General features: G+C 46.2%; 1 protein-coding gene across 3 annotated transcripts in view; it reads left to right on the top strand.

Moving 5' to 3' along the window:
• Window positions 1–3,800: 3,800 nt before the first annotated feature.
• The window catches only part of SH3PXD2A (SH3 and PX domains 2A), a 389,755-nt gene continuing 366,380 nt past the window's right edge, over window positions 3,801–27,175 (top strand). For 2 of the 3 annotated variants that reach the window (XM_030569628.1, XM_030569627.1), the window contains exon 1: window positions 3,802–4,479. In XM_030569628.1, the coding sequence (XP_030425488.1) occupies window positions 4,408–4,479 (72 nt within the window). In that variant the 5' untranslated portion in view covers window positions 3,802–4,407. Of the gene's footprint in view, window positions 4,480–27,175 lie in introns of all 3 variants that reach the window. The other variant, XM_030569629.1, reaches the window with a different exon arrangement.

The raw sequence follows: 27,175 nt of genomic DNA, 5'->3' as shown, positions 1-27,175 counted from the left end.
GGGACAAGCAGTTACTGCGAACTTTTTTTTTTAACTAAAGCTTGAACATTTGACAAAATTGAAATTTTTTGTGTTTAAAAAAGAAAAGTCAATTTTGTTGGAAAACGTTTTTGACCCACTCCAGTTGGGAATCTGTGTGGTGGGGGTTTTTTTGTTCGTTTTTTGGGGTGGGGGGCATTTGGTTTTTTAAATAACAGTCTTGTGTAAAAAGATTGTGACCAAGACCCAAATAGATAACAATATGCCTGGCCATTGCTATGCTTATCAATGGATTATTTGGATGATATTTACATCTTCATAGAAGAATTTTCTTTGTTTGCTCTACACACAAGGGGCTCTTTGACTAGACTAAACAGAAATGGTTTCTAATGTAAATAATTGCTATCCATGCCTTGTAGAGTACAAGGAGGATTAGAGATGGGTTGTCCTGTGAAAGCAGGAGGAGAAGGAGGTAAGAGTGAGTGGAATTAAATGGTCGGGGGGGGGGGAGTGAATAAGGTGAAATGAGATCAAATTAACATGTTGGGAAGCCATGCTTCCCTTCTGGCCTACTGCTGTGCACTGATCTCATGGGTGCAATTAGGCTTAGAGTTTGCTTCCCAAGTGGAAGCTAGTGGCAACCCCACACAGCTAAGGGCAATAGCAAATATATGCTGTTGGGATCATAGCATTTTCTGCTGGCCCAGCTGATCTGATATACTTTGCCGGGAAGCAGCTGTTATCTGCTGCTCCACTGGGAGGTAAAAACCAAACACACCTTCCATCTCTGTTAGGTACCTAATTCAACTGTGCAGTTAGGACTGTGGGAAGGGTTGGATTTCTGCTTCACCCCAGCAGAGGCAAGCAGCTGCTGTATGTTTGCTTACACCCATTATTTTCACTTTTTCTACTGATCTTTGGGGCAGGGACTGTAACTTACTAGGTGTGTGTACAGCACCTAGCACAGTGAGGCCCTGCTCCTGATAGTTGTTTCTCATTGGCTGCTCCAATACAAAATAATAATAGCTTAAGGAGCCCAAATCTGAGAGATGTTCTTAAAGCCTGGATAAGACCAGCTTTCTTTTAGGCAGTGTAGCCTAATGGATGGAGCACTGGACTGGAACTCAGTGGACCTGGGATCTATTTCCAGCTCTTTCTTCCACAGGTCACTCAGCAGGCCAGGAGAACTTCCCTTTTTGGTGCTTCAGTTTCCCCGTCTGTAAAATGAGGATAATGGTCCTGACCTCCTTTTGTAGAGTGGCTTGTGACCTGCTGATGAAAAGTGCTGTATAAGAGCTAGGTATTATTTAGTTGTTAGTTATCTGTATTGGCCAAAAAAAATGTCATTATACAGGCCTTCTCCACACCTGGCCACAGCCAGAGACTGCACGGTTACTGATCTGTCGGCAATGATACAGGGTCTGCCTTAAAAGTTGCTTGTGGAAACCTAGTATGAATTGACTTTCACACATAATTCAAAGCAAAGGGTTAAAATTTAATATCCAGGATTTTAACTATCTATTGCTTTGTAATGTCAGTATGCTAACATCTTCATTATTTATATTCTAATCATGTACAAAAGTGTACAGTTTTAAAGGTGCACATTTACAACCTTAAGCCTTTCATAAAGCTTTTATAAAGGAGTTGATACATAATTCTATCTTCATATAAAGGGGTTTTCTACCTTGGTCTGGGTGCTTTCTTGGTCTGTGTTTTTGAAAGACCTGGGGTATTCATGTTGTATAAGTCCCGTCTGTGCAGGGGTAAAAACCTTTGGTGACTAATGAATTTGGCAATGGACTAATGAACTCTATAAAGATAGCTAAAGGCAGCGGAGTATTTATAACTTCCTTTTTTGAGGTGACTGTCTCCAAAGTAATCATATGCGTTAGATCTTGTGAAGCTCTTATGAATAAAAGCATTCTGAAATTTCTAGGGCAGGCTGGCTTTTAGATGTGACTGGGGGAAGGGAATATTAGACCTCAAACAAAAAATATAACCAATATGGGTTTTCAGGAAGTTAGAGAAACAGGCTTGCTTGATGTCCCCTCAATTTTTGTCCTGTCTCCTGTGACCATAGGTCAGATCTATGCAGGTCAGCTTGGGGCCAGTGCAACAATTCTGTCTGAAGGAGGAAGGGTGATTTTGCACTTGTAGCTCTTGACTGCGACATGGGAGAGTTGGTCCATACTCAGCTTGCCCAAAGTCACACATGACACTTGTGGACAAGTCACCTGGGGTGAATTTCTAAAAGCAGTAGGGAACCATTGAGAGCTGTTGAAAATCCTACTCTTCATCCATTTGGGCCTCCATTCCCCACCCCCTGAAACCTGGCCGTAAGACTACTTCCCTTGTCTGTTTAGACTGTAAGCTCCCTTAGTCTGGGTTTGTTATGTGCCTAGCAAAATGGGAGTCCTTTCTCAGTTGTGGCCCTGATGCACAACTGCAGGGGTCAGCAACCTCTGGCACGCAGCTCACCAGGGTAAGCACCCTGGCAGGCCGGCCCGGTTTGTTTACCTGCCGGTTGACAGGTTTGGCTGATTGGGCTCCCCCTGGCTGTGGGAAGCAGTGCAGGCCAAGGGATGTGCTGGCCGCAGCTTCCCGCCTCCCCCATTGGCCTGGAGCGGCGAACTGCGGCCAGTGGGAGCCGCGATTGGCCGAACCTGCCGACACGGCAGCTAAGCAAACTAGCCCAGCCCGCCAGGGTGCTTACCCTGGTGAGCTGCGTGTCAGAGGTTGCTGACCCCTACACTACTGTAATGCTAAATCAACACGATCTGTTTTTGCCCCCTCCAGTCTCATAATGGAAAGCCGGCTGCAGTATTAACTACGGAGAGAAGGCAGTGCCCTTATAATGAGATTTCATGGCAGCCTTATGAGGAGGGTAAATGTTGTTTCAATTTTACGTATTTTGTAAACTGAGGCTCTCAGAGGGGAAGCAACATACCCAACGGCACCCAGTGGATCAGTGGCCAGAAGTGGGAACAGAAACCATCAGTTCTGCTTTCCAGGCCACTGCTCTAAGTACTAGTCTTTGCTCCGTCTCCCTTTGGTTAGCATCCCGCAGAGGGGTATTATGCAGCTTTATGGGTTGTAGCTATTGTGCCTGTCCCCTGGGATCTGAGCACCCTTACAGCTCCAAGGGAGAACACAGCCAATCCCCAGCTGCACCAGCCTCTCCCTGATGCTTTGACTAGGATTTAAAAATAATAATAATAATAATAATAATAAATTTAAATGCATATGGGGGGTCTTGGCCAACACCTGGTTCCTGTGTGTGCGGGGGAGACCCTCACCTTCCATTCTGGGGGGAGAGACCCCAGCCCTCCTGCTGTCTCAGGGGGGGCCTCTACTGCTGCTTGTCTAGAGCGCTGGGTGGGGGGAGACCCCTGTGCCTGCTGTCCCTGAGGATCCTATACCCTGGCCGGCTGGAGCTCGGGCTGGGAGACCCCCCCAGACCCCACCCCCATATCTGTGCCTGGGAAGCTGACCCCTCCCCTGCCGCCTGGCAGCGGCCAGCCCCTCCCCTCCTGCCCAGCCCCTCCCCTGCCGGCCCCTCTCCCTGCCCGGCCCGCTCTCCGGCCGCAGTCAGAGCCCAGCGCTCGGTGGCAGCGGCCCTGCAGGGAGCGAGCGAGCCCCGGAGCGGAGCCGCCGGAGGGAGCGCGGTGGGGAAGGGAGCCGCGCACGCCTGCCTGCCGCTGCGCCCCGGGGAGCAGCTCCGTCCCTGGCCCGCTCGCGCCGCGCTTCCTTCCACCGGGGGCTGCAGCTGCTGCTGGGGGGCCGGGGGGCAGCCTGCACGGAGCGGAGGCGCAGGAGATACAAAGGAGCGGCCGCTGCAGGGCAGGCAAGGGGAGAGGCAGACACAAGGGGACAGCCTGCAAAAGGGAGCTAACTCCCCGGGGGCTGCGGAGCCCCCCCGGTGCCCCCAATAAACCCTGGAGGCCGAGCCAGCTGGAGAACACCCGTCACACTTGCCCCGCGTGGAGGACAGCAACCTGGACACTGACTCTGTGTGTTACCTCCCACTCCCCAGGGGACATCTATTCCAGCTCTTGGAAGCAACTGAAAACACTCTGCTTCCCACCCCGTTTTTTTCGCGGAGGCTAAAATCTGGACAGTGTTCGTTGTCATCTCCCTCCTAACTATTAGCGATTTCCACCCAAAAAGGGATAAGTTTTGGAAATAAACCTACCAAGAGGGGGCGAAATCTAGGGGAGGAAAAGATTTTTGGAAGTTGATCCACGCCCCCTTCCTCCCGTTTTTTTTGTTTTGTTTAGGACACTTAAAAAATTCTTATTCTGCAGGGCACAGGTTCCCAGCTTCCTAGGAAATCCTCTGGACGGCGAGGAGCTGATTTGAAAGAATAATAATAATAATACAAGGATACAGCTGGGCCCAGTTTGCTTTTCCTGGTTTTTGTGTGTGAAGATGCTATCCTACAGCGTGCTGGACGCAAATGTGGTGGATGTGGAGAAAAGGCGAAACCCTTCTAAGCACTATGTGAGTACAGACAAGTTGACATGCTTACCCTCTGATTCATGTTGCATGCTGTAGCAGGGGCAAATCCTATTATAAGAGCAAATGTGTTGAGTCATTTATTGCCCCATCATTCAACAGATATTTACGGTGTTTTCAAGAGTATACAGGTAAAGTGATATCGCTGGATTGTTTTCTGTACGTGCCCCAGTAAATCTCTACAAACCATTTTTCCATGCCAAAAGCAACCACCCGCTCGCCCCAAAACCTCACTGCAGTGGAATTTGCTAATATACAAAATGAAAGATTTGCAATCTGTTAGATTTACAGTTCTAACAAGAGGACCCTGCAAGTCGCTCACCCTAACTACATCTTGAGCTGAACTCCAGTGGGGAGAAATATGTTTCCATCTGCTCCCTAGATCATAGAAGTATAAACATTTGCATTTTTAGTATATGCAAGACACGGTGTCTTTTAGAGGAGCCCCTTTAAAGTCTGTGCAGTTGAATATATTCCAAAATAGTTCTCCCAATTTTGTAGTTGATAGTTTTCTTATATATTGCTGGAGTACCGTGAAACCACTTAATCTCTAGTGCTTGCTTAGGACAGATGCTGTTCCAGTGGGCGGAGTGCTAACCTGGGAAATCCAGGGTCAGTTTCCCTGCTTTGCCTCAGATTTCCTGTGTGACCTTAAGCAAGTCACTTAACCTCTCTGTGTACCAGTTCCCCATCTACACAATGGGGATGATAGCACTGATCTACCTCGGGGGGGGTGGTGGTGGTGGTGGTGGTTATGAGGCTAAATACACACAAGATTGTAAGATGCTTAGCTACTATGATAATGGGTGGCCATATAAGTAAGTAAGATAGAAAGAGACTGTTTAATGGAGGTGACCTTCTATGAAAGGAGGTGGAGGAGAACTGTCCTTGATAAGTTCATACACTATATATGGAGGAGTAGGAGTCCTCTTAGTACAGGAGCAGCTTAATAAGTGTGGACTGTCACAGAGATTTCACTGTAATTTCCCCCCCACTAGTTTTTCATCACCCCAAATAGATTGTGTTGATGTTGCTTTGTTCTCTTGTTTCTTTGTTTCCTTTTATTTGTTAAGGTTGACTTGCACTACTTGCTCAGCAAAGTTCCAGTTCAGCATGCAAGGGGTCCCTTAACTCGCCTATTAAACCCTGATCCAATTCATTAAATTGTGCAGTGCTTGCTCTGGCCCAGTGGGAAGCAGAGCAGGACACGGCTGCTGTAGATTTCTGGAGTTAGCCAAGGAGGAGGTGCTGAGGCATCAAGTGAGCATTTTGCTCCTTGGTCTTGTAAATTTTAAGACTTTGTGTTTTGAAACGTGTATTTGCCAAGTTATCAAGGCAGACTCAACACTTGTTTCCTTTTCATGTCTGCTTCACCTTCTGTCTTCACACCTCACTGCTAAATGGAGAAACATCAGATAGGGATTGCTGCAAACCCTCCCAAGATACCAATACTACAGTATGTTTGTCCCTGTTGTGTGGAGGTGTTACCTGAAGGTGCTGATGGCATGCAATAGAATAGGCTCCCTTGGTGCCTCTGTGCCCTGTGGTTGAAACATACACATCAATTAGACAGGGCTTTTGAATTCTCTAGTTTTGTCTGGGTTTTAGTTACATAACCCTTTTGGCATGTTCTTCTCAAAACCAGCACTCATTTAGCAGACTTTCCTGGAAGAGTTGATTTTATGTTATAGGAGATTAATCCGTGATCACACTTCTTAGCATGCAGTGTAGTTGTAGACCTGTGGGTCCAGCTCAAAAACCAGGGCAAAGCCCCAGGCATAGTTTACTTCGGTGTTTAAGCGTTCTGAGCAGTTAGCCTGCAGCCACATCGCCTTGGAGCTGTACTCTTGGTAAAGCTCCCAGCCTAAGTAGTTATAGGTCCTATGCATGCTTCTAAGAAAGGAGGTGTTAACCCTGATGTCCTGTCAGATTTCCACTTGAGCAATTGCACTCTGTCTACTTATTCCTCCATGGCTTCATGTTGGATAAAGAGTTGTTCTTCAATTCCTGTGTAATGTTGTTGTGACTGACTGTTATATGGCTGCTGTGTGTCTCCCCAGAGGTGGCTGACATGTATTGCTGTGTTGTGATCTCAATGTAGAAGTTTTTAGTAACTGTAAATAAAACACTATATAAACTTACAAAAGGTGCTGGATAAATAAAATCATAACTTCTTGGTCCCTAAAAAATTACCTACAAGGGTTTATTTTTATTCTTTATAACAGGATATATGTGAAAGATCTGAAAACTAGAGCATCATTTACAGTTTGAAACAAAACCTGTTCTTTGTTCACCTCCCTGCCAATCTTCTGGTTTTGAATCTGTTTCCACAGCTAGAGTTGACCTTACGTTTTATAAAACTGTCTAAAATCTCTTCTCCTCTTGACACTTCCAGGGCAATTTCCCTATTTCTCCAGTCACCGTAGAGCCATCCAGGGAAGACAAGATCAGAATTTCTAATGTGTCTTTTGTTATATTAAAAAAACAAAACCAGCCAGTCTTGCTGTATATATCCATAAAACAGCAAGAAAAGGGCATAGCTTCTCTTCCCTGTAGGTTGCCTTAAGGACAGAACTTGCTCTCATGCATCCTTACCTAACTGCCCGGTATCTTTTGGGGACCATACAAGCCTTTCTGCCTATTTGGCATGCTTAGATTTGGAATCAGTTGCTGTTACAGGAGATGAGAGGAAGTTATCTTCTCCATCCATTTCCAAATTCGCATCCAATATCAGGCCAGGTCTACACCAGAGTTTTGTTGGCATAGCTGTGGTGGTCAGAAGTGTGAGTGAGGGGGAAATCACATCCCCCTAGCTGACATAGCTATGCTGGCAAAACCCCCAGCATAGATTCAGCTATGCCGACAGAAGAGTGCTTCTGTTGGCATAGCTAATGTCATTGTGGAGGTGGTGTTACATTGCTGAAAGAAAAACTCCATCTGTTGGGGTATACCATGTCTCCACTGCCAGAATAACTATTCTGGTACAGCTCTATTGGCAAACCCTTTGTAGGATAGACAAGGCTTCGATAAGTGCAAGTATTTCACATCCCTATTCTTTCCCATATTCTCAAATTCATGGCCTCACCATTATGTCAGCTGCCTTCTCCTCCACAGCTGACCAGATGTATGGTGGTGATATGTATTCTCCTACTGTCATCACCGTACTCTCTTGAGTGCTTATGCTGAGATCCCAAGGTAATGGACACACACATTGGTACAAATTTTTGCTTACAGCATCTCTTGGTTTCCTGTGACAGCGGTGCTTGGGTACAATACAGCAAAGGTAGAATGCCTGTGACATCAGACAGAATTGGTTAGACCTTTTCTGCAATTGAAGCAGTTGAAAGTGCCACTGATTCCAGCCATCTGAATCACATTATCTATAATTCCTTGCCAGAGTAATTATTTCCTAATGTGATCTCCATATGATTCACACTATAGATCTTGCATGAATTCCTGTAAATAGAAGCTGTAACCACTTCACCCGAGCTGTTTGAACATGATTGTCAACCAATGCATGTGATTAATAATCTCTGACTGTAGTAAGGCAATAAGTGTTTCTATTCAGATGTTCAAATCTTGAATTGCCTCTTTTGTGAAGGGGAAGGTAGGAGCTGGCTTAGTGTCACAAACAAGTTTGCGCAGGTCAAACTAATTATTGTAAAATGTGGGCATTTCTGAAGAACTGACTAATTAAAATTTCACCAGCTTACTTGCCACATCTGCTCTCCTTGTATATTCCAAGTCCTGTCTACTTGCTTTAGTGACAAAGATCCTGGCTATTCCTGTTAGCCCTATAGAGCTAACATAGGAGTGGGAGCTGGATTCCATTCTGGCTTATGCATCAACGGGGTAGGTAACTAAATTCCAGCTGCAGGATTGAATTTTGCCCTCTGTCTTCTGGGGGCTGCGCAGGTATGGCAATGCGTGGTTGGTTATTCATGGGTTAAAAAGGGCTTCCCCTGACTTTCAGACCCCAGGTTGAGTTTGCAGGGCTGGACATTGCAAGCGGATGCTTATTATTTTTTTTTTTTCCCCCCTTTCTAAAATAGACAAATCTGCTCTGGAGTTAGGGGGATGCTAACAAACATGAAACCCCACAAGGCCAGTGATTCAGAGCTGCTTCTCAGACAGGAATATACCTTTATATGTAAAGAAGCATTCCTGCTTTTAACTGAATTAATTGTTAGCAATGTCTTTAGACATGGGGTAGCATTTTCAAAAGTGATTTAGGAGCCTGAATCCTGCCTGCTTTCGAAGGGACGTAGATCTTGTCTAAACAAGAAAGTTGCACTGGTTTAATGAAGGTGTGATTTCAACTCCATTTAGTTAAGCTGGTGTGGGTGATCTGAGGCCATGTCTACACTTCAAATTTTGGCTGATGCAAGTTACATTGGCATAGAGCTGCCACAGTTAGTATATCACTCATACACATGCCTAGTTGATTACTGGCGTTGGTGCTATATATACTCGCTGGGAGAGCTTGCATTGATGCACGGTGCTTATCATGGGTAAGTATCCTAGTTCTCTACTCACCACCATCCAGTGCACTGTCTTTTGGAAAGTTTTGACAGTGCCTGGTGGGGCAGAAATAAGTCACCCTGGGCAACTGGGAACAAGGAGTCAAGTTCCCAGCATGCAATTTTCTCCATCCCATAGTGTCAGCCATATCCCATAACTTTCACACATTTAAAAAAATAAATCCCTTGTGGCCCTCCGCCCTGCCAGCCAACTCTGACAGAGGTTGGAACCTGCACAGCTCTATACTATTGTCATGAGCATTGCAAGCACAGGATCCACGATCCTCCAGTATTTGCACAGCTGTAAGAAGAACCACATCAGCGGGAAACATCAGTTTCATGGAGGATAGATTGCTGTGGGCTGTAGCAAAAACCAGTTCAAGGTGGTTGGTGACATTCACAGAGCAGATGGTGGAGCATTGCTTTTGGATCTCAGAAATAGGCACTATCTGGTGGGATCATATCTTAATTCAGGTATGGGACGACGAGAAGTGGCTTCAGAACTTTTGAATGTGAAAGGCCATGTTCCTGGATCTGTGCATCAAGCTTGTCCCAGCCCTCCAGTGCAGGGATACAAGAATGAGAGATGCCATGTTAGTGGAGAAGCTAGAGGTGATCGCACAATAGAAACTTGTATTGCTGGATTGCTAGCAGTCAATGGGAAACCATTCTGGAGTTGGAAAATCTGCTCTGGGGCCACTGTCATGCAAATGTGCAGGGCTATTAATTTTCTCCTTCTATGAAGGACTGGGGCTCTTGGGAATGTGAAAGGTGTAGTGGGTGGATCTACAACAGTGGGGTTCCCAAACTGAGTTGGAGTGATAGATGGTTTGAACGTCCCTATTTTGGCATCAACCCACCTTGACCCAGAGTATATCAACAGGAAGAACTGCTTTTGCGAGGTTAGGCAAGCATTCGTGGGTCACTGGGGACATGTCACAAACATCAATGTTGGCTGGTCAGGGAAAGTGCATGATGCTTATATCTTCAAGAATTCAGGACTGGTCAGAAAGCTGCAAGCAGGGAGACTATTTCCTGACCAGTGGCTTATCATTGGCAATGTTGAAATGCCAGTAGTGATCCTGGGGAATCCAGCCTGACCCTTGCTCCCATGGTTATGAAGCTGTACGTCAGCCTCCTCAACAGCACCAAGGAAAGATTCAACTACGGGCCCAGCTGGTGCGGAATGTCAGTTGAATGTGCTTTTGGTAGGTTGAAAGGACGCTGGTGTTGTTTACTCACCAGACTGGATCTCTGTGAGGAACATAATTGAATGGTTATAGCTGCGTGTTATTTCCTGCATATTATCTGTAAGGCAAAGGGCGGGGGGAAGCTTCCTCCAGGATGGAGGTGGAGTGGCTGTCTGCTGAGTTGGAGCAGCCAAACACAAGGGCTGTTAAGAGCTCAGTACAACTATGGCTGAGTGTGCGCCATTGGTACATCATTGTAATGGGAAATACATTTACACACTTAACTGAGGCTCCTTTTTCTGCACTGGACTTGCCTGTGCTTGACTGCCGGGACTGACTGGACTGCCATGGAGTCTCAAACTGGCCATGGCGCTCAGCATAGCTTGATCCCCCAGCTGCAAGTCCCTCCTCCTTGCTGTTTATGGCCGGGGTCCTCGGAGGTATCCACAGTGGTCCGCAGGGTAGTGGAGTCTCCATCAAATATGGCGTACAACTCTTTGTAAAAGTGGCAGGTCTGTGGCTTGGCACTGGATTGGCTCTCTGCCTCCCTGGGCTTCTGGTCTGCCTGTGGCATTGCTGCTCATCCTTCTCCTACCCCTTCTCCTGCATACCCCCTGTGCAATCTGCTTGTAGATATCCTCATTTCTAGAGCTGGTCTGTAGCTGTGCCTGCACAGCCTCTTCTCCTCGCACTCCCCAGAGAGCCAATATGTCCTGTCTCCTCCAGGCTGGAGAGCGCCTGGAGTGTTAGCTGGCATGATCAACTGGGCAGTTGCACACAAACATGGAAATTTACTAGGTGTGTTCGCAAAAACTGGGCAATTGGGAAAAGTCATTTCAAAAATTCATGAAAGGTCTTTAAAGGGTGAGGGGAGGGGAGGCTTCTGCTCCCAGTGACCCCCAGACAGTGGAGTTCACAATTGTGACCAGAGCGGTCAGTGTTGGGCATTGTGGGACAGCTGCTGGAGGCAGGGGTGGTGGAGCCTTTCCAAAACCATTTCCCTGCCTCTGCCCTTCCTCTCCTCCCCCCTCCCTCCCCTGGCCCTGGCAAAGCTGGGAGGCACCCAGCCTCCCTGGCCCTGCTCACCTCACCTTCTGGGGTTGCTGGGGGGCCCAAAAGCAGTCCCCACCCCGAACCCTGCCAAAGGCAGGTGGAGGGTCTGCAGCTCTCCACAGCTGCCTGGGTGGTTCTTACCTCAAACCACCTTCCGACCTGGCAGCGGGGCTGAAGAGTTACAGCCTGTCCATGGTAAGAGTGGAGGGATGCTCTTGGGTGGTGGGGATCTCACGGCTGCCCATGCTCCAGCTGCTGGCTGGGGGGACGAGGCCTGCGGGGGGGCAGGAGGAAAGAGGAGGGGAAGGTGGTGGGGCCCATGGTGAAAAGTGGATGGGCCAGGCCCATCCTCTTTCAAAAGTGGGAGACTCATGGCCCCTCCAGTTAGTTGCTTAAAATTTTAAGTTAAATGGGTGCATCTTATACATGTAGAAAAGGCTTTAGGCTGCTAAGGCACACAGGCACTTCTGAAAATGTTACCTACACTCAACGGTGCTGTACAAACATTTGAGTCCTGTAAGCTGCCCTCCGCAAGCGAGCTCCTGCACCTGTACCAAACCTCCCTGACTTCAAAGGAACTGTGTAAGGGTCCGTGTGTGAAGCAGCTTGCAGGATGAGAGCCTTAATCACTGTGTCAGCATCCCTGCTGGGAGCTAGGTCTGTACTGTGCTTCTCTTACAGACGGGGCAATTGAAGAGAAAAAGGCTAACTCCTCAAGCTCAGTGACTCAGTGGAGTAGCTGGTAATAGAACTCAAATCTGCTGTCTCTGGCCCTTACATTGGAAGACAGTCTGGCTACTGGTTAAAGTATCTGGTAATGGATTAAAATACACAACTAGAAAAATTACGAGCCCTTGGAGTATGTCATTGGCTTCCTAAAAGTCACTTCCCATTTCATAAGAATTAAACAGGAAGAAGGATTCAATGGGACTCTACCTGCATCAGGAAGTGACATACCAGCTCTCTCATGTAGTCATTTGGGAGGAAACAGCTGGACACTTTCTACTGTACATTTTTTTTATCTGCCTTTTTTATGTCACTTCCCCTGAGTCAATGCCTGCTAGCACAATAAGGAGCAGTTCTCAGAGATGACAGGGAAGAGTAGGGATGCTGGAAGGCACTTTGTATAGTATAGTCAAGTGATACCATGTTGTAAATGAAACTGATACCTTTTTGCCTTGGGCATGCAGTAGAAATAGTTCATGAAGCACACAGAGTCCTGCACAGTAACCTAATACTGGCTTTTATAAAATTTTTTTAAACAAAGTCTCGACTACTTAATAGCCTCCCTCATTAAACACACACAGGTTAGTGTATATGCCAATTTCAAACTTTCAAGGAGCTTTAAAGGGTTGAGGAAGACTGAGTGCATCTGTGACCCCTGGGCAGTGGAGTTCACAATTGTGACCAGAGCGGTCAGCGTTGGGTGTTGTGGAATATTTGCGTGAGGACTGTTGTTGTCAGCATAGGTAACGCGGTGTCTACGCTCGCACAGGACATGGACTAATTTACTAATAGCTGTTATAGACTTGTCTTTTCTGCTCATCACCGGAGAAATGAGTTTTGTAAGTGATAGTCAGGGACTTGTTTCTTGGAGCAGCTAGTCCTGGAACCCTCAAGGGGGGGAAGCAACTTTTTGGATTTAGTCCCAAGTGCCATACAGGATCTGGTCCAAGAGGTGAATATAGCTGAACTGCTCAGTAATAGCAACCATAATATAATTAAATGTGATATAATTTCGGGGGGGGGATGGATACCAAAAACAAACAAAAAAAGTAACCCAAACAAAACTCACCACCACAGTAGCATTTTGCTTCCAAAAAGGGAACTAAACATAAATGAGGAAGCTAGGTAAATGAAAAAGAACAGTCACAGCAGTGAAATGCCTGCAAACTGCATGGAAACTATTTAACAATACCAGAGCAGAGGTGGCCAAGCTTACTGACCCTCCAAGCTGCATACAACAATCTTCAGCGAGAGCTGGAGCACACGTGCCAGAGCTCGAGGTTTCAGCCCTGCAGGTGATGCCTCACGGGGCTTGGGGCTTCAGCCCTGCTCCTGCTGAAGCCCCAAGACCCCAGCTAGGCAGAAGCTGCTGCCCCACCACCCTGCTGCAAGGCAGAGGTCTTGAGCTCTCCCCCAGGTCTGGTAGCTGGAGAATGGGGGAGGGGAGAATGAAGGGGATTTATGTATACTCACCAGATTTTGCCCAGATTGGTGACAAGTTCTGTCTGCCATCTGACAGCTGTCTGGCCTCAAATGAAACAAGCTGAGGGTCTCAGTCCAATTGCTACAGGAGCAGATGCTTTCATGTTGGACTCTCTTCCTGCAAGAGGTGGTCCGTCAGGCTTTCCAGCACTAGGTTGAGATAGGAAAGCGTGCACAGTCACTGGCAGTGCTGTGATAAGTGGGGTCCTGTAGTCGCCCAGGGCTATCAGTCTAGCAACTTTCCTCAGCATTAAAATCTCTTGGAACTGATAAACAAACAAGAACTTGCTAAGAATTTTCCTGGAGCGAAGCCACAGGAGGAGCAGAGCAGGTTAAGTGATATTCTTCCTCTTCACTTCCCCTTTACTTAGCAAAAATAACGAGGAGTCCTTGTGGCACCTTAGAGACTAACAGATGTATTTGGGAATAAGCTTTTGTGGGCTAGAACCCACTTCATCAGATGCATGAAGTGAAAAATACAGGAGCAGGTATAAATAAATGAAAGGATGGGGGTGCTTTACCAAGTGTGAGGTAAGTCTAACAAGATAAACCAATTAACAGCAGGATACCAAGGGAGCAGAGTTCAACCTTTCCCTGAAAGGATTAAAATGAACTCTTGAACTAGCTCCTGAGAGCAGGAAAGAGGAAACCCAGAAGCTGTGGAAGGAAACCTTCTGTGAGTGTGTGTGGACCTGTGAACAGAATAGACCAAGAGAGGCCCAGCCTCATTTCTAATATAGCATGTTGTTTTAAAAAATGTAGTGATGGCTGAGGTAGGGAGGGTTAAAAAGCAACTGAAAACATGTTCAGTACTAACTCAGGTGTTTGACATTATTAATAATAATAATACCCATATATCCCTTCTCATATTCAAAGTGCCAGACACCTCGATGAACCCCCCAGCTCTCTTGGATAAGTAGGTTGGGGTCAACCTCATTTTACAAATGAGTAAACTGAGGCACAAGGCGTTATTGAGCAATTATCCTGTGGTTTCGCAGTAGGTGGCGCTGGGATTAGAAACATAGGAATTCCTGGTCCTAATATCAATTCACCTGGGCACTCTGTTCTGTCATGTATAAAGCCTTAGCACCTGTGTCACTGGGGGATGGGAAGAGACACTGCAGCCCGTGTCCTAACATGTGCTGCCATGGCCAATCCCAGTCAAGGAGGTTTATTCTTTCTTAACCATTGTTAAGAAACAACCAGAACACAGTCTTAAGTCAATACCGGGCACCAGACTTCAGGACTACCCTCCCAGGGGTCTCTGGCTCTCCAGCTCCTGGCAACTTTCCTATCTCCTCCAGCTCTGCTCCCCTCTTAGAGCTGTAGGGTTACACCCTTCAGCTCCTGGCTCCAGGGACTCGCCAGAGGAGTTAGCTCCACTCCAGTGTGGCCTCTGCTGACCAGGCTCAGCCTTCCTCAGTCCTTTCTTTTTAGCTGCCTACTAGTAACCCTTTGCAGGCCCAGGTGTAGCCCAGCTCTCTTTAATTAGCTGGATGGGGCTCACCTGCTCCAGTCATAGAATCATAGAATATCAGGGTTGGAAGAGACCTCAGGAGGTCATCTAGTCCAACCCCCTGCTCAAAGCAGGACCAACACCAACTAAATCATCCCAGCCAGGGCTTTGTCAAGATGGGCCTTAAAAACCTCTAAGGATGGAGATTCCATCACCTCCCTAGGTGACCCATTGCAGTGCTTCACCACCCTCCTAGTGAAATAGTGTTTCCTAATATCCAACCTAGACGTCCCTCACTGCAACTTGAGACCATTGCTTCTTGTTCTGACATCTGCTACCACTGAGAACAGCCTGGCTCCATCCTTTTTGGAACTTCCTTTCAGATAGATGAAAGCAGCTATTGAATTCCCCCTCACTCTTCTCTTCTGCAGACTAAATAAGCCCAGTTCCCTCAGCCTCTCCTTGGAAGTCATGTGACCCAGTCCCTTGATAATTTTTGTTGCCCTCCCCTGGATGCTCTCCAATTTGTCCACATCACTGTTGACAGGAAGCTAGCTTAGAACAGGTAACCCAAAGATGGAAAAACTCTGTAATCCATCCCGAAGGTCCTGGCCTGTCCAGTTTCCCTTCACTGCAGGTTTATTTCTAAGTAAATAGGAAACTGCAGCAGAATTGTGCCAGATTCCTTTTACTAAAAGGAAAAGACACTGTCTTAAAAGCACAACTGGGTAGCAAAGGGTTAAAGGAAAGGTCCTGCAGGGTGACCAAGATGACATGGCAATGTACTCTAGCTGACGTACTCATGAGTCTCTCAGTGACCTCAAACTCCTGGATGGTCTCCAGGAGAGCCTGGCCCTGCCCCAGTGACAATAGTCTTTAATTTGTTGGCCTGTCAGAAAGCTGTTAAGTCAGTTTTTTCACAGGCCCATTTCCAACCCTTTGGATTTCCCTGCTAGTAAACTTAGTAGCACGTCATGGTTTTAGCAGAAGCCAGGCTTTGAAGCCAAGTTAGCGGCACTGGAGTCAGTGAATGCCCATTCATTGTAGGCCATTATCTGAATTCCCAGGCTTTTTCTTCTCAGTATGGTCTGTGTCTTACGCAAAGTGCTGGTCAAAAGCCCAGTGCAGCCTCATGGGAAAACTTTGAAGAGGTTCTAGAAACCATGGCCAATGTTGTCAGTGCCTAAAGATAGGGTCCCGAATCCCTAGGCAAAAGTGCTCTGATTCTGAGAGCTGCTGCTCCCGTTGATGTTAGTGGAATTTGTGGATGCTCAGCACTTCTAAACTCAGGCCACTCTTATTCAGGTGTCTAATTCTAGGCACCTGGGTTTGAAAACTTTGTGTGCTAATAAATTGTTGCTATTAGAAATTTTCTTCTTAAATAAAAGAGAGAGATGGGCTGGAACTAAAACCTTTGAGTAGAAAATGCCCAAGCTTTGTGGGGGTTTAGATCCATACCCAAACATTGCACCAGCCGTCCAACTCTAAATGTAGCAAAACAAAGCCTCAGATCCAATTATTTCTTCATGTAGGTGGGATTTGTAGCCCAATTTTGCAGCCCAGGTCCATGTCTCATAAAAAAATGCCATGACATTTCTATTTTGTATCTACTGCTGTGGCAGCTTCTTCACTTGAAACCTTAGTCTTTTCTGGGGATGATGTATTAGGCTGTGGAATTGTCTCCCAAGAGAGAGAGTAGAAATTAAATTGCTTGTGACATCTTAAATCTATAGTGGACAAAGTTCTGGAAGACAGATTATAGGGAACAATCTTTCAGTGATCCCAGTGGATGGATCAGGTAGTCTAATAGGTTTTTCCCCTTCTCTGACTTCTGTTAATATCATACTACACAGAAGCACATTAGGTGAATGTTTCTGTGGAAAAGTTCAGTAGCCACATTAACAATTAAGGTTTCAGAATTAACACAGAAACTGGAGTTGGGTTCTTCAGACCTTTCTTAGAACTATTGTTTTAGGCTGTCTGTCAACCTAAGAAGGTACCACTGCATCAGGTTGCGTTGCAAAGGTTTTAATTGCAATCTTAATGTCCAGGAATGGATCATTCAGAAAACAAAACAAAACATTACTCAGACCACGTCTACACTAGCGAGCTTAAAGTGGCACAGCTGTACCTATACAGCTGCACCACGGCAAGATCACCTGTGTAGCTGCTCTGTGCTGGCGGGAGAGCGCCTCCCGCTAACATAACACTGCACATACTGCCGCTTACGCTGGTGAAATTTATCTTGTTCAAAGTTGTTGTTCTTTTCACACCTCCAAGTGACATAAGTTTTGCCATCATCAGTGGTAGTGTAGACATAATACTGTGATCCATTTCAGTTGACTTTGAGCTCTGTCCAAAATTATCTCTTAATTTAGTCAGGTAGCCTGAAGACAGGAAGACTCCTGCCAGTTGGGTGGGGTGAAGGAGGGGACCCTAATTTGTGTGCAGATCCAGTATTCCTCCCTCCTAGGCAACAGAGGCTAATGGAGAAGCAAGAGTCAAGCTCTTGGCCACAGGGCAGGAATTATGGCATAATCAGGTGCTATATGGAGTTCCCTTTGATGGGGGAGCTATGCTAGCAGGTTCTGAGCTAAGGGGTTGGTTCAGTGCCTCTTAAGCCAGCACCCTGTTACACATGGATTGAAGAGACAAAGTGAATGAGGTAGTATCTTTTATTGGACCAACTTCTGTGAAGAGGCAGTCATCCCGTTGGGTCCCAGCTTTCAGCTAAGCCATTATATAATAAGCATTACAATATGCCCATTTTAAAGAGGGGGATATAGGCACAGAATTATTCAAATTTGCTCAAGGTCACAAGGGGCCAGATTCAACTGCCCTTACTCAAATGAGTGCAGTGGGACTATTTGCCAAGTAAGGTGCCACTCAACATAAGCGTGGCATGCTTTAGCCTGGCGTGACTCCCGACTCTATCCCTGGCATCAGCCCTTTGAAAACACTCGGTGCCCAGGGATGGGTAGATGTTTTATTGCAAAGAAGAGATGAGTGAATGCCTCCATTATAACATAATATTCCTTTAGAGTTGTCTCACAGAAGCTAGGCTTGAAGCCTTGAATGATGCTACAGGCTTGCAAAAGGGTAGAGGAGAAAATAGATCTTGTGAGGTTCCCACATTACATGTAATGAGTCTCATCTTATTCAGTTGCTTAAGCAGATGGTGTCTATTTAATATTCTAAAAATACACATAATTCAGTCGGTTGGCTTTTTGGTAGGGAACAGGCACGGCAGCTTAAAGGAGAGCCATCAGCTGGATACAGAGGCTCTGCAGAGTTTATAGAGCACTTTCCTTCAGCAAATCTGCTCCAACGGGAGGTAATGCACAGTAAACGCACCCTGATTCTGTGAAAGGGGAGGTAGCGGAGCTGGGGAGGGAGGCAGCCTGCGGTTTTTGTTTCGGATGCAATAACAATAAGTATGTCCAGATTGGGCCTTTGAAAGAGTTTTTAGGGGGACAAAGGCCAAAGATAACAAGAGTTTTCCAGAGTCTGGAGTAGAGGGAAAGGAAGCCAGTGTAATTTGGAGCCCTGAGTGCTGGTGGGCACATAAAGACTGAATCTCCGCTCACCCCGTCACTTGCAAATCAGGAGCGATAACCGTGGTGATACAAACAAGCTGCTTCGTTGGCCAGTTTGTTTAGCTAATGGTCCCGACCTGGTGCTTTGGAGTTTCAAAAGTGCTCTCTTTTAAAGTCACTTTCCTTTTAATTTAACTGTTTTCTCTTTTTAATTGTTTTTGGCAGTTGCTTTTTAAGGGGTCTGTGACAAACCTCAGGATTTCAGTCCCCCACAGTGCCAAACCATGCTGTGAGGTCATGGAAACCCAGGGCCTACTCCTGCTCCTATTGAAATTGATGGCCATACTGAGTCCCTGGCCAGCTGAGATTGTCAGTGTCTCCTTCAAGGAGGATACTGTGCTGATGGCTTTAAAGGAAACCATGTCCAGCCTCCGCTCCAAAAGACATCTTCTGACGCTGATAATCTAAACAGCTGTCATCTGGTATCCCTTTTAGTTCTCACAGGCTGCGTCATGCATCTTTAATTGAGGGCAAGGCTTGTAGATATTTGGCAAAGTGTTCGCGCGTGCGTGTGTGTGTGTGTGTGAGAGAGAGAGATTCAAAACATTTATACATTTCACATAACTATGTTAGAGAAGTGCTAACAGAACGTTATATGGCAGCAGCTAATAGTTAACAGAGTAAAATGAGATAGTAACTTACCATTCATCTGTTGTTAATAAAATGAGGTCATTTAATATGATTTTGATGCTAGATTTGGTAGCGTCCTGAGCTCTGGACTTGCATATGTATTATAATAATAATAATTTGCACTTACATTGTGCCTCTCGCTTGTAGAGGACCTCAGAGCTCCTCTACAATCATTAGAGCAGTCTCACAGGTATGCAGCCACGTTTGAGGACTTCAGTAACTCAGACATAGGTCAGGGGTTTGTTACAGGAGTGGGTGGGTGAGATTCTGTGGCCTGCATTGTGCAGGAGGTCAGACTAGATGATCATAATCGTCCCTTCTGACCTTTAAGTCTATGAGTCTATGAAAGCACCACAGAGATGAGCTACAGTAACCGTTGTTAGGATCCTCAGTGTGTTTGGAGCGTGAGGCATTAAAGGAAATTGAAGTGCCACCGCATGTGATGTGTCTGGCTTCCAATTGCAGCATCCATGACTGCCTGACATCCCTCTGTGAAAAGTATGTGTGTTTGGTGAATAACAGGGGGAAGGCGGCTCCTTTTTATAAGGAATTCAGTTAGGACAGAAGACAACAAGCACTTATGTCTACCTTGGTGTTCGATACAAAAGAAGAGTATGCTGAAATGCTAAAAAATTAGGGTAATACTTTCGGTTACATTTTTATAGCACTATGAAGAATGCATCAATATTTTGCACTTTTAAAACCCCCTTGTCTAGTCTTGCAAAGTGCCTTGCAAACATGAGTAAGCCCCAGAACACCCCTGTGAAGCAGGGGTCACTTTCCCCATTTTACAGATGAGAAAACTGTGGCACGGAGAGATTAAATGACTTGCCCAAGGTTTCACAAGCAAGTTGATGGCAAAGCTAGGAAATAGGGGCCAAGATTTTCAAAAATGGTTAGGGATTTTTGGATGTCTAGTTTAAGACACATTAAAGGGGCATGATTTTGCAGAAAGTGCTGGGTGCCCACTTTCTGGAAACCAGACACTTTTAAGGTTCCTAAAAATAGACTTAGCCAAGATACACTGATATAATTATAAGCACATCAGCTACATCTGGCTCTCAGTTCAAACCACGCTGGTGATGCCACAGCTATGAAGGCAAGAAACAAACTGTTAAGCTGTAGAGTAAGACAATATTTATGATAGCACACTCAAGATACTGGGCCTGGTTTCTGAGGCAGTGTGAGAACAGAAGAGCTGCCACATTGGGTCAGACCATGGTCCATCTTGCCCAGTATCTTGTCTCCAACAGTGGCCTGTACCAGCACTTCAGGGGGAGTGTACTGAACAGGGGAATTTGGGAGTGATCCACTCCTGTCTTTCACTCCTGACTTCTGATACTCAGAGGTATAAGATCGCCCTTAGCATGGGGACTAGTGGACCTCCCGCAGGTATGCCGCCAAAGGCAGCCTGACTGCTGCCCTCGCAGGGACCAGCAGGGCGCCCCCGCGGCTTGCCTCCCCAGGCACGCACTTGGAGCGCTGGTGCCTGGAGCCGCTGCTGGAAGTGGTGGAGTCAGAGGGTGAAAAGGATGGATCTTCCGGCTGCTCCTCTTGCTCTTTTTTCCAAATCACTGAGGGGTGCTCAACCCCCAGCTCTGCCCAAGCCTGCCCCCGCTCCACCCCACTCTGCCTCTTCATGCCCCTGCTCCACCCCCTCCCCCCAAGCGTGCCATGTCCTCACTCCTGCCCCCTCCCCTCCCAAAGCCTCCTGAACACCGCAGAACAGCTGATTACTGCAGGCGGGAGGTGTGGGGAGGGACGGGGAGTTGCTGATCCTCGGGGCCACCGGCAGGCAGGAGGCGCTGGTGTGTGTGTGTGTGTGTGTGTGTGTGTATATAGGGGAGCTGATGGGGGTCTGCCAGCCCACCTTTGTTCCAAGCCCCCACGGCCAAACAATGTTATAAGCAAACATCCCACGAAAAGTGGGTATTCACCCACGAAAGCTCATGCTCCAATACGTCTGTTAGTCTATAAGGTGCCACAGGACTCTTTGCTGCATAAGTAAACATTGTGCAACTTTAAATGAGTATGTTCTCTAATAGATCAACGACATAACAATGAAACAATGTTAACCAGGCCAACATTAAGTGAGGAATTACTGTACTCCCATGAGGTAGGAGAAAAGGCGGACAACATATATGTACTATTCTTATTAACCAAAATTCCAGCAGCACCAAGACTGCCTTTATTTCCTTATTTTCTGCTTCATTTAAAAATATGTTAATTTTCCAAAGAATACCCTAACCCCCCTCCAATCTTCTCTATCTCTGTATCTTCTCTGCTAGTCGCTAAAATGTAGTTTTCTTTTAAATGAGAGTTTTTAATAAGTTCCAGAATCCATCCTAATGTTTAGATTGCTAGAGCCAGCACAGAGTGATGGTGATAAAAGTGACACAGCTATCCTGGCAAATGTTTCCTGTTTGAGGAGTGTTACCAGAGTGAAATGCTGGGAGAGTAACTAAAACAAACTTGTTTTTATAGAGCTTTGTGGAGTGCCCAAGGTTTGTTTCTGCTGTTCTTTTAGAGGGCATGACCACCGCATTTGCTGGGTCTAAACCCCCAAAATTCCCTCCGCAGTTCAGTTGAGGCATCACCGTGGGAGAGTAAAGACCCTCTCCAGTCAGTCAGTCATGTGCTCTGAAGAACAGCACATTGATGCTGTGATGGGATGCTTAGCTGGCCTGTCCAGGCCACAGGACTCAGATCTAGAGCAAGGTTTTTGTCCCCCCTCCTCAAACTTGGAAGGTTCTTTGGATCTGCTGTTTGGGAAGGACCCATTCCTATGTAATAACTAAGGGCTAGATAGATCTTTCACTCAGTGCTGTACTAACTTCAGAGGAGCCACAGGAGGAAACTGTGACTTGGAGTTGCTTGACTTCTCCCTGCAGTGCAGCTACCTCTGGGGAGGAATGCAGCCACTAATTTTCATTAGCAATATGACAGTCACGATTCCTTCCCTTCATGCTCATCTTCTGTAGGAGAGGAATACTTCCTCTGTGATGGGTTTGGTCACAGAGACCCCCTTGGGACTGTCACCTGATGTGTTGAAACTATCTCTGAGCCTGTTTTCTTTGCCAGCTTGGGACTCCAGAACCCTCTCTTGTTGAGCCAGACATGCTTGCCTGCTGCAACACAGACCCAGGGTCTGAACCATGCCCTCAAAGCTGCAGACTTAACTGAAAACAGCTCAGTAAGTACTCTTGTCTCCAGCACCCAGACACCCAGCGGGATCCAAACGCCAAATGAATCTGCTTTACTCTGTATAAAGTGTATACAGGTTAAACTCATAAATTGTTCACCCTCTATAACACTGATAGAGAGAGATGCACAGCTGTTTACTTCTCCAGGTATTATCACTTACTCCGGATTAATTAATAAACAAAAGTGATTTTATTAAGTATAAAAAGTAGGATTTAAGTGGTTCCAAGTAATAACAGACAGAACTCTGTAAGTTACCAAGCAAAATAAAACAAAACACACACGTCTACTCTAAACCGAATACATTAAGAAACTAAATACACGTAAATCTCCCCCTTACAGATGTTCCAGTAACCTTCTTTCACAGACTAGACTTCTTCCTAGTCTGGGCCCAATCCCTTCCCCTGATACAGTTCTTGTTAGTTCCAGCTCAGGTGGTAACTAGAGGATTTCTCATGACTGGCAGCCCCCTTTGTTCTGTTCCACCCCCTTTTATAGCTTTGGCACAAGCTGGGAATCTTTTTTCTCTCTGGGTCCCCATCTCTCCTTCTAAATGGAAAAGCACCAGGTTTAAGACGGATTCCAGTACCAGGTGACATTGTCACATGTCCTGTGAGACCCCAAGCCTTCATTCTTCCCGGCCTGAATCACAGGAAGGCTTGCAAGCAAACAGAGGCATTTACAACCAGTTGTTCTAGTCAATAGGAGCCATCAAGATTCTAAACTACCATTAGTGTCCCACACGTTGTATAGTTACAATAGGACCTCAGAGTTATACTTCATATTTCTAGTTTTAGATCCAGGAATGATACATACATATAAATAGGATGATCACACTCAGTAGATTATAAGCTTTGTAATGGTACCTTACAAGAGACCTTTTGCATGAAGCATATTCCAGTTACGTTGTACTCATGCTCATTAGCATATTTCCCTGAATCATATGGAGTGCATCACAACTTTCTCCTCTGCTCTGCCAGCACTGCTGGCTGGTGCACTGAGGGCTGGAGCTATTCCCTAGCCCTCTCTACCTACTTCCAGCCTAACTGCTCAGGAGCGAAAAAGCAGGTGGAGTAGCAGATTCTGTTTTCCCCACTGTGCTTGGAGTGGCAATCCAAGCGGGCCATGCTAGGGAGCAGGGATGACTGCATTAAACTGGGCTGCTGCCTGGTCTTATACCATATTGTCTTTATATGGCATCTTTCATACAGAAAGAGAAGCCCGTTTGCACAGTGGAATATGGAGGGATCACTCACTGGCCACCCCCGCTGTGGAACTCGGCCGATGTTCTTAGTTATAGCAACAGCGGTTTTTAAGAGGGTACGTGAGCACTTTCCCCAGAAGTGGTACCTCTCTGAGGTCAATCCACAGTGGGGCAAATAGGTGGAGGGAAGAAGGAATGCAATGAAAGAGGGAGGAGAAAAAAAAATAGGATTAAAAATATAAACAAAATTAAATCCAAAAGGAAAGAAAGAAGACTGAGGCCTGGTCTATATCTAAAAATTAGATCGGCCTAGCTGCATTGCTCAGAGCTGTGAAAAATTTCACTCCCTGAGCATTTACCATAGTGAGGTCAACCTACCCCCACTGTAGACGCAGTTAAAATGATGGAAGAATTCTTCTGTCTATCTAATTACCGCCTTTCGGAAAGGTGGATTAATGGCATTGATGGAAAAAAAACCCTTCCTTTGAGGTAGGAAGCATCTACATTATAGTGCTACAGCAGCGTAGCTGCAGTGTTGCAACTGTGCAGCTGTAGTGCTTGTGTAGACACAGGCTGAGAGTCTAGCCCTCTGTGGGTATATTGAGCACATAAATATGGTTGTAAGGTCTCCCATATAAAATACTGATTGTGCCTTTCACAGAATTAACTTCAGGCTCAGCACCGTTATTAGCCACATCAATTCTGCCTGTCTATACAACAGTATTGCTTCCCATTAATACACAGAACCAGGGTCCAAGAACTCCACAGAGGTCCTCTCTCACACACAGCAATTTAAACCTACTGTACCAAATCCAGGGCTGTATATGAATGAATGTCACAGGCACTTGGAACTTCATTGTGGCAGCGGGGACAGAACTTCTCCCGCAAACATAGCTACTGCCTCTCCTGGAGACAGGAGTGATTAAGCCAACAGGAGAGCCTCCCTCACAAGCACTACAGCAGCACAGCTATAGTGTAGATGTAGCCCAAGTCTTTCTTAAATGGGAGGTGTTTATTAAAGAAAACATCTACTTTAACAGACAACAGCCTTCCACACAGCTTAAGTTCCAGCTTTGTCTCTTTTTTGTTTGCCAGGGACTACGCCCGGTCAGGAATTCTATTCAGCACATAGAGTCTTCTAGGATATGTCTATATTACAATAAAAGACCTGGCTGGTCCGGATCAGATGACTCGGGTTTGTGGGCCCGGGCTGTGCGGCTATGAAATTGTAGTGTAGACATTCGGGCTCTGTCTCCAAGTCCCAGGTCTAGCCCGAGCCCAAACATCTATACTACAATTTTATAGCCTGGCAGCCCAAGTCCCAGAGCCAAAGTCAGCTGATCTGTGTTCTGAGACTTGGTGCCACATCTTCTTATCATATTATAAACATACTCCTAGAGTGAATAATTTATTACAAGTGACCATATCATTATACTTTCTATAAATGGTTGAGACACTCATAAAACATCATTGTGATATTAATCGTTTTCAGAAATTTAACCCACCTCTGGATTTTCCACACTCTCTTCTCCATGTCTCTTTTAAAATCTGAAAGCAGAGACTTTCTTTGGTTTTGTGTATTGTACGGCACTGGATACATTGTCACGGTAAACAAAGATTTAATGTGTGTTTGAGCTAGAACATTTTTCATTTGAAATTAAAATGGAAAAAGATGAATATGCCTCTTCATGCCTTTAGAAAAAGAAAGGTCTCTGTGTTTGTCTTTGTGTCTCGTTAATTAGAAAGATTGCTTTCCACGCTCTCACACGCACACTGATTACAATATTTATCTTTGAGATATACACTGTGTGTTACCTTAAGGCCTACTTTAAAATCAGCATTAACTTGAAAACACAACTTAAAAAGCTCAGTCAGTGCAGCCTATCAGGGTAACTAAATATTATGGACAGAGAAGAATATTTCCCTTTCACTGTGAAAATAAGTGCTCTCTGCAGTGTTAAGCTTCGAGTGTGGTGTTCAGAAGAGGGGATAAAGGCATCAAAGGGAAGAAAGCTATTAAGATAGTGTTACCTGGACTGACCATGTTTCCATTGGTAATTAAAAGAGAAATCCATGCTTTTGCCTGCTGAAATTGCAACATCTCTCTGTGACGAGTTGAGTCACAGACCCTCCCTTGGGAGCTGCCACCTGATGTGCCAAAACTAACTCTGCTTCTGCTTTTCCTGCCAGCTCGGGACCCCAGCACCTTGTCTTGCTGAGCCAGACACGCCCATCTGCTCCAACAAAGACCCAGAGTCTGAATTACCTGCCCCAAAGCTGCAGGTTTACCTGAAAACAACCCACATAAGTATGCTTGTCTGTAGCACTCAGATGCCCAACTCCCAATGGGGTCTAAACCCAAATAAATCCGTTTTACCCTGTATAAAGGTTATACGGGGTAAACTCATAAATGTTCACCCTCTGTAACACTGATAGAGAGAGATGCACAGCTGTTTGCCCACCCAGGTATTAACACTTACTCTGAGTTAATTAAAAAGTAAAAAGTGATTTTATTAAATACAGAAAGTAGGATTTAAGTGGTTCCAAGTAGTAACAGACAGAACAAAGTCAGTCACCAAACAAAATAAAATAAAACATGCAAATCTATGTTTAATCAAACTGAATACAGATAATCTCACCCTTAGAGATGCTTCAGTAAGTTTTTTTCCTCAGACTGGACACCTTCCAGGCCTGGGCACAATTCTTTCCTCTGGTACAGCTCTTCTTCCAGCTCAGGTGGTAGCTAGAGGATTCTTCATGATGGCTCTCCACTTTATTTTCCACCCCTTTATATATCTTTTGCATAAGGCGGGAATCCTTTGTCCCTCTCTGGGTTCCCACCCCCTCCTTCTCAATGGAAACACACCAGGTTAAAGATGAATTCCAGTTCAAGTGTCATTATCACATGTTATTGTAAGGGTATGTCTACATCTACAATTTTGCAGCGCTGGTTGTTACAGCTGTATTAGTACAGCTGTATAGGGCCAGCGCTGCAGAGTGGTCACACTTACAGCAACCAGCGCTGCAAGTGGTGTTAGATGTGGCCACACTGCAGCGCTGTTGGGCGGCTTCAAGGGGGGTTAGGGGAACGCGAGAGCAAACCGCGTGGAAGCAGGTCTCCTTCCCCGCGGTTTGCTCCAGTGTTTCCTGAACACGCCCCCCCCAAGCAGGTCTCCTTCCCCGCGGTTTGTTCTCGCGTTCCCCGAACCCCCGTACAAGCAGGTCTCCTTCCCAGCGGTTTGCTCCGGTGTTTTTTGAACCTCCGTGCAAGCAGATCTCCTTCCCCGCGGTGTGCTGTTGCGTTCCCCGAACCCCCCTGCAAGCAGGTCTCCTTCCCAGCGGTTTGCTCCGGTGTTCCCCGAACCCCCCTGCAAGCAGGTCTCCTTCCCAGCGGTTTGCTCCGGTGTTTTTTGAACCCCCGTGCAAGCAGATCTCCTTCCCCGCGGTGTGGTGTTGCATTCCCTGACCCCCCCTGCAAACCGCGGGGAAGGAGATCTGCTTGCACGGGGGTTAGGGGAACGCGAGAGCAAACCGCGGGGAAGGAGACCTGCTTCCCTGTGGTTTGCTCTTGCGTTCCCCGAACCCCCCCTGCAAACCGCGGGGAAGGAGACCTGCTTGATTAC

Source organism: Gopherus evgoodei, chromosome 7 (assembly GCF_007399415.2).
Source record: "Gopherus evgoodei ecotype Sinaloan lineage chromosome 7, rGopEvg1_v1.p, whole genome shotgun sequence".
Lineage (NCBI taxonomy): Eukaryota > Metazoa > Chordata > Testudines > Testudinidae > Gopherus > Gopherus evgoodei.
This window is presented reverse-complemented; position numbering and strand designations above follow the sequence as displayed.